This window comes from Egretta garzetta, unplaced genomic scaffold, assembly GCF_000687185.1.
Source record: "Egretta garzetta isolate BGI_Z169 unplaced genomic scaffold, ASM68718v1 scaffold250, whole genome shotgun sequence".
Classification (NCBI taxonomy): Eukaryota; Metazoa; Chordata; class Aves; order Pelecaniformes; family Ardeidae; genus Egretta; species Egretta garzetta.
This window is the reverse complement of record NW_009258294.1, coordinates 218238-226105: the sequence shown is the minus strand read 5'-3', so window position 1 is coordinate 226105 and position 7868 is coordinate 218238. Positions and strand designations below refer to the sequence as shown.

At 38.6% G+C, this 7868-nt stretch overlaps 1 protein-coding gene across 1 annotated transcript; it reads right to left on the bottom strand.

Annotated features, from left to right (window-relative positions):
- Positions 1-8: 8 nt before the first annotated feature.
- Positions 9-6231, bottom strand: MLANA (melan-A). The gene is made up of 4 exons (XM_009638207.2): positions 5333-6231; positions 2754-2850; positions 1172-1273; positions 9-200 (listed from the first exon to the last, which is right to left on the bottom strand). The coding sequence occupies exons 1-4, from the start codon at positions 5404-5406 to the stop codon at positions 132-134; spliced, it is 342 nt and encodes a 113-aa protein (XP_009636502.1). The 5' UTR covers positions 5407-6231; the 3' UTR covers positions 9-131.
- Positions 6232-7868: the final 1637 nt, after the last annotated feature.

Below are 7868 nucleotides of genomic sequence, written 5' to 3'. Positions count from 1 at the left end.
ATCTGCTAATGAAAGCACAGGGTTGGGTTTTTTAATAAGGTTAGCTTTAAGAAAGTTAAGCATCTACAGGAAATTAAGAGGGACATTGAAGAAATTGAATCGGTATGTTTAGAGTTTAAAACTTCATGTTGTCATGGTGAATAAGGTGGTGGTGACTGATCTGCAGCAATTTTGTCATAAGCTGGTGGAGCATCAGGTACCTATAGTAAGGAAAATGGGTGTGAAAGATTGAAAAAACAATTGAGGTGCAAGAAAATTACATTGAAGACGCAGCAAGCTATTTACCTTGATATTGATCTGCTAATACAGCTTAAAATAGCTGAGCTCATTCATTATGTCTTTTTTTCTAAGGTTAGTTTTTGCTAATTTTTTTGTTTTGTTTTGCATCAAATTAAATTAATTTTGCTTGCATAATTCATCCAAAGGGAGAATTTTCAGTGTTATAAAGACAGGAAATTTTTTTTTTAAAAGAATTTTTTTTTTTTATATTGAGGATTCAGACTAGTATTGAAACTTTTCTTCAAGAGTCTTGATGTAGGTGTGTTGTCTTATTTCCAATGTTAACAATTTGGGCAGCTTATTTAAAATTGGTTGTAAGTTAGCCTTTCCCCCATTCTAAAACTATTTAAACACACCCATAAGTTGACATATATATTTATGAATTAAATTATTTTAACTTTTTTTTAATATAATAGGTGTGAATGTTCATCTTTCCATAATGATTAGAGGAGCTAAAACCTTGAAGTTTTATAACATTCCCTGGCAATCCTTGTCAGGGTATAGCATAGCAGACATAGTCCATTTGTTGTTTGTCAGAATGGTGGAACACCAATTAGGGAGATGCTTGTTTATTCAGTATATTGCAGCACGCAGGTGTTACATCATTCCAATAGATTGCATAATGATCATACAACTTAAGAATAAAGGTAGGTGAAAGAAAATAATTTTTTAAAAGAATTCCTAATAGCAGATTTAAAAAAAACCTTTTCACAGTAAAAATTGTGCAAAACCAGGGCAAAATACTACTTTTTATGTTAATGTAGAGGCATTGAAGACCCAGTCTAGAGAGCACACCCCAAGAAAGAAATCATCAACAAGTGACTGTTTACCAAGATTGTCTCACTATGTCTTACTACATTGTAAGTAAATGAAACCTTGAGTTGCAACTTACCACAGAATTAAAGTTTCTGTAGTCCTGCAGAGCCATTTTGCTGTCCATCATTCCTCCCTCACCTACCACAGTTCGTATCATGCCCACCCTAGAGCTTTTGCTCTGTGACAGATCATGAAAAAATGTGGGGAAGATGAGAGGAAAAAGAGAACGTGAAGTTGGAGCAAATTATGCATAACTTAGTATTTGACAGCACATTTATAGTATGTATTAGAATCTGGGATTAGGGCCAGACACAAAGCCAGTGAGTAAGAGAGGTAATCTGCCTCTCACTTTATGCTGTCTCTGCTGAGACCTGCTCGCTCTCCTGTATTATCCAATTACATTGCCAGAAAAATGAGGCTCACATTTTTTTATATCCGGGACTGCATCCTCCTTTTTATCCCACCCATTTCTTTCTTTAATCTCCAACCTTTTTCTTTTCCATTTTTCCACCAGTTCTTTGATATACATTCTGTACCAGTTCTCCCCTAGCCAGCTAGCCTAACAAAAATTTGATTTTCAAAACCAGAAAGCAGCAATCTGCAACAAGAAGAACGAATTAAAGAGATTGTGCTTCTTGCCATGATGTACAAAGCAGGCATGAAAGAATTCTGGTTTGCTTTTTGAAGGGTTTTTTTGAGTATTACCTTCATTTTTGCATCATTTCACTGTAAAAGTTCAGGTTTTATGTATTGTTCCAGTTGATGCATGTATTGGACAGATTACCAGAAAGGTAACAGGACAAAGTTAGCAGAAACAGCAAGGAAATGGATTTGCTGAATTAGATGAGAAGTATGTTTTTTCATTCTGAATGGTACTTCTTTTTTGAAATAGTAGCATAGCTGAAAGATATTTACTGTAAAACATGTAATTGGATAAAGCCCTCACTTTAAAGGATAAAAAGTGGCCACCCTTTCACAGGAGAGAGAGCAGATCTTCAAGGGTAAAGCTCTGAGACTCCTAACAACAGATGTTATGAGAAGGATTGTGCCCTTTTTTAACATTTTTTTAAAGAAGGTACAAAGTAGAATTTTTTAGAAGTAATGTTTGGAAAGCAAACCTCAAACCTGCCCTGCTTTTTTGTAAATCTTAAAACTGCAAGTCAACTTTGCACAAATAAACCATGCATCACCCATACAATAACATAATATTTACTCAGTTAACTTCTAACAATTATTTTTCTTCTCTGCTCTCTAGATTTACTCTAATCATATCTGTCTTTACTTTGGGGTAATGCTTATGAGTAGTGAAGATGTTATTTTTATTTAAATGAAAAGACACATAACACATCTTGGTTTTGTGTAAACATTAAATATAATGCTTCCTAGAGATCAGTTTTTCCACTGATGTGTTGTCCAAAGTTGGGCAGCTGGCTTCATCTCCCTATGTTGCTGCCTCCTCTTACCCCTTTGCCTGACTTGCACGTTCTTCGGGGCAAGGTGTGTTTCATATTGTGTGGTTTTACCTCTGTATATGTCAGTGTACGTATTGTATGAGACATCCTATTACAGATGTGATGTTTTCTGCATTAATGTGATGCAAATAATGGTAATATGTTGTCAAAATAGTAGCATGCTAGAAAGTGAGCTGCCGTGCTTACCCGCAGACTTTTATAGCCACTACGTCTTTTGTAATACCAGCAGCCAAAGATAAGTAAAATCGCCAGCACCAAAATGAAGAGTCCAATACCCAGTGCTCTGTTGGGAAAGCAAAACAAAATAGTTAACAGCGGAACTAGATGCATTCTTCTGGAAGCAAGAATGATTACAACAAAAATTTCTATCAGTATCCTTTTATCAGAGGAAAAGATGGAGCAGAATTCACATCAGAAAACAGATGAAGTATCAATAACTTCAGCCAGTCACTGTAGATTAAGTAGTTAGCTAAATTCTCTGCCAAGTTCTTAAGCATTTTAAAAATGAGGAATATATTGCTTCGAAGTTAATAATCTACCAGTGACTACTGCTTCTGAAAAAAATCCCTGCCTGTAAATCCCACAAACAGCATTGCGATATTGGAAGAGAATGTGAAATAAATTAAATGCCACACCCGCAGAGGCACTGCTTATGTTTATTTGTTAAGTTTCTCTCAGCAGCAAGTATTGAGAAATGTATCCAACTGCTGGTGACAGAAGGATTTTTTGAATGCATAAAACACTACACAACCTCAAAACCCAAACTTTGAATAATTCATAAAGACCTCTATAATTCTTTAGTTCTTGTTCCATGATGCACTTGACACAGTATTGGTGTCACTGGGTCATTTTAGGGAACGTAGGCTTTACAAACTGTGCTGTAAGACATCCTTCCCACTGCTTACCGGGGCTTGGGAGAAGAAAAGCACTGTTCCACTATCTGTCAGGAGGCAAGCTGACAAAGTAATTGAAAGTTTCCTAGCCTCAAAAACCCTTCCTCCTGTGCTAATACCCTCCCTGTTAAGGCATACAGAATTCACTCCCCATTTTTTTGTTCTTTTCCTGTTCAGGAACAGAAGAGTCTGCAAAACACTTGGAGAGAAAAGAGGACAGGAAAAAAAATTACCATGAGTCAGGATAAACCCATTCTAACATACTTTTATGTATCTTATATCCAGTTGCCCTGCAGTAATCACCACCAGGCTTTTGCATTGGGACTGAGGAGTGGGGTATGTGACTCATCAGAGACCTTTTATATCTGTTTGCTGTCCTTTTCACTGACTCAAGACTCTGGTGAAGGAGTGTTTCCTTGTGACCTAAGAAGCCTGAAAGAAGATGCAGGCAGATTCCTGTGGCAGAACAGGCTGTCTTTTTGTCTGAACTGCCTGTGTGCTGTTTGAAGCATGAAGCCCCTTGGAGCAGAACAGATTTTCTTTTTCACAAGTAACTGTTTCTTGCAAGTTGCTCCTGCCCCTTCAAGACTTTGTGTGGGCTGGAGATCTGTTTAATCCAAGAATACTGTTCACAGCATTCACGCGCTTCCCGGTGCAGCCGTGTTGCAGCTGATCTTCAAGGTTACGAAATGGCACAAACTGGTTTTGTTACTGTCCTCAGCACAGTTAAAACTGGGAGAGACTACTTCTCTAAGCAACTGCTACCTTTTCTTGCTGCTTTTCATGTTCTCTGTAGTTTTAGCTCTCCCTTAGCCTGTATCCCCCATGGAATGTATGTCACTTCTGGAGCTGGTGATTTTAACTGCATATTTGCCATCTTAACTCCACCCCTACCTATTCACAGGCTAGTATGGAAAGGGTGTATGCAATTCCTTGCAATTCCAGTTAAAGTTGCAGTGGTGATATTAGTAATCTGTGCTTAGATCTCGAATGCTCCTTCTGGTACTGGAAGGAGACAGTTGCTCTTCCCTCGTGTTACCTGGAAAAACTGCTTACGCTTGCAGCCACTGGAGTTCACAACGGTTAGAGGTGAGCATGCTTTGTTTCAAGGGCCAAGACATGACTAGCCAGCCTTCTCTTTTGGGGAACTGAACTGCTGTGGAAGGACTATGAGAGCACCTTCCCCTTTATTTATTCTCTCTGCCCAGGGATGAACACTGAGTTCTTGCGGTATGAATATAAAATATCTCGCAGTATGGGGGCGGGGGGGGGGGAAACAAATCACCAGGTTTCGGGGCCAGGAAACCAGCACCAGAAGCGCATTCCACATGCAGATGTCCTGAGAACATTGGAAATATTTGTCTAAAGTAATAACACATTACCAGTGGGATAGCATCTCTAGTAATCCAAGACCCAACATATTTTGTTGGAAGCCAAATCTAACAAAGTATTACCTTGAATTAGTTCTGCTTAAACAATTTACTGAGAGTCACATTTGTACAGCATTGATGTCTCCATCTGCTTTTTGATGGTATTTTACCATTACTCTGGGGTTTTCACTTATACTATTCTTTAGGGTGAGACAATGTCCCTCTGATGTTCTGAAGAGAGGTATGTGGATCTGGACATAAAACTTAGTGTAAAGATCACCTTGCAACAGCCTCAAAAGAAAATTCTAAATAAACCTAGTAATTTTATTATAAAGATTATTGACTTGTGATGATATGATCAAACTCTAGATTCTTGAATTCTGCAATTCTGATTTTTCTTAACCATTGAGGGCTCTTTATGATTCTGCAAGGACAAACATTCTTTCAATGTAAATTTTTTTCACCAGCTTACATGCTAACATAAGTTTTGCTTTATGCTTACTCTTCTGCTGCCAGATATCTGTGTCCTTTCCCTCTGAAAAAGTTGCCATCTGGATAGTGGTTTCCTCTGGGCATTTCGTCAGCTTGGTCCTGCTCAAACCTACAGGATGGAAATACAGTGCCTCAGAGCAATAAATAATTTATTATCTTTAAAGCATAATATTACCAACTTTTTTGTTTCAACGGGAGCATTTTAGGGAGGCAGGACAATCTGGTGTCTTCAGAATCAAGTAAGTCCATACACATACACAACTGTCCCAATTTAAGGCAAAGCCCAAAACCATAACTACAGTCTGCATTTGAATAGCCCCGCTGACATGAAGGTATTTGCTCCTGAGTGCAGCAGAGAAGAAATTGACATAGTGCCTTTAGGTACTAAGTGATGGCAGACTTCTGAAGTAAAATCTCTCAGGAATATAGAAAAAAAGGCAATTTACCTGGACAAGAAAAACTATTCAGAAGAAGAAAAATTAATATTGTCCTTACAAGTTGTTGTTTCTTTACTTCTGTCATTCCCTGTAAATGCTCAAGGGCCAGGTTTTCAGTCAGCATAAACTCTCAGAGATCTGTTGATTTTCAGATGGCTATACTAATGTATATGTGCTGACAACTATACTTAGATGTGCAGGGAATTGATATCATAATCTTAATTTCCAGTCTGAATAGAATAATCATCCAGTTAAAAGCAGTCTGAACAGTTAAAAATCTAATCGATCAAACACAGTGAAGAAGAAATCCACAAGTAATCATGTTTCTGTCCTTTAAACATGACAACAGCTCCTACTTGATAGTATCCAGCTAATCTACCCACTTTACACAGGTAAAGTATAAAACCCGATTACTCTGCTGAAGAGAATTCTAGCCAAGGAAACAAAACATTTCGGAGTTCACTTAGGGACAGTCAAGCCTCTTCTGAAGCATAATTTTGAAGCAACACAGAAAATTATGGGTAGAATAAAAAAATAAAAATCTTACCTCCTTCAGACCTGTATTCTGCCTTTTAACTGAAAGGCATGTACAGCTTTCTTTTCCTTGACTTAGTCTGGTTTTTTCTTCTTTGATCTGTTCTCTTATGACTATCACGAGTTTAAATTCCTTTCAGTACAGCTTCTGAATGCATTAATTAGCATGAATGAGGCAAGGAGACAACTTTTCATTTTCTTCTTACAGTCTGCATCCTTCCCTCCTACCAAGCAACTCAAAAATCTCTTATTTCTTCATTTATTACATACCTTCTGCAAAATGGCTCAACACCATTTTACCTGCCTAATTAGTACAAGCTCCTAGAGTGGGCAGGCTACTTCTAAACTCAAGCATGTTTTGATTTAGGTCTGATGATTATTTTGTGACAGAAGGCTGCTGTAAACAGGGTTTTTCCATTTGTTTAACTATAGCTTTGTTTATGCACACTTTTTGCACCATTTTAACGCTGTGGAAACTAGTATAGTTGGAGCAAAACTCATAGATGGGTGCTGTTACACTGTGATAGAAGTGTCTTGGATTGGGGGAAGTACAGTTTAATTCTGTACTGGTAAGCAAATGCTGCAACAAAAAGAGAGTTGGTCCCATGGGCTGCAGAACTAACAACATCCAGTTTCGTATGGATCTGTGTGAATTGCCTGTGCTCACACTGCAGCAATTCCACTTACCACACCAGGCAAGAAATGACAGCCTGTGATTAATTTGAGGTCTGGGTACTGCGATGGGCCAGCGGTGTTAGTTACCACCAAAAAACCAAAGAAGAGATAAGAACTGTGTTCTGCTTGTCACTTCTCCCAATGAATCATTAATGTGGGCCTCTCTATCCTGCCACAGATTTTTTTTTTAAGTTTGAAGGATTCAAAAGTTTTGACATTTTTGCTTACCTTTGAAGCTGTGAGCCTGGCTCTAAATGTGGTTGGATATGGCTGACAGAGTCAAAAGTGAATAGGAAAGAACAGATAGTGTGAGATAGCAACATCCGTTTCCTTAGAAAATCAGATTAAAAGTCTTAACGTCAATATTTTTAGCTAGTGCAGGGCTGGGAAGAGCCAGGCTGTTTTTCTGCTTGTGCATTTTGCCTAATTATGGTAAAAATCTGCTCTTTCTTTGGACATTTCTCCATGGTGGTGCCCAGGGACAGTACCGGAGGCAATGGGCACAGACTGAAACACAGGAGGCTCCAGCTGAACATCAGGAAACAGGTTTTTTTACTGTGATGGTGTCTGAGCCCTGGCACAGGTTGTCCAGCACTGTTGTGGAGTCTCCATCCTTGGCAATATTCAAAAGCTGTCTGGACATGGTCCTGGGCAACCAGCTCTAGGTGGCCCTGCTGGAGCAGGAGGCTAGACCAGATGACCTCCAGAGGACCCTGCCAACCTCAGCCATTCTGTGATGAACACCAGAAGGATCTACTTGGTTTTTCTAGACCCATTAAAGTTTGAAACCACACATTTTTTGTGGAGGGAAAAATAAAGGGAGGAAGAAGAATGAACATTAGTGAGGAGTATAAGCTTGCTCATTTGGCCAAATGGTTCAGTGTTTCTCTTACATTATCC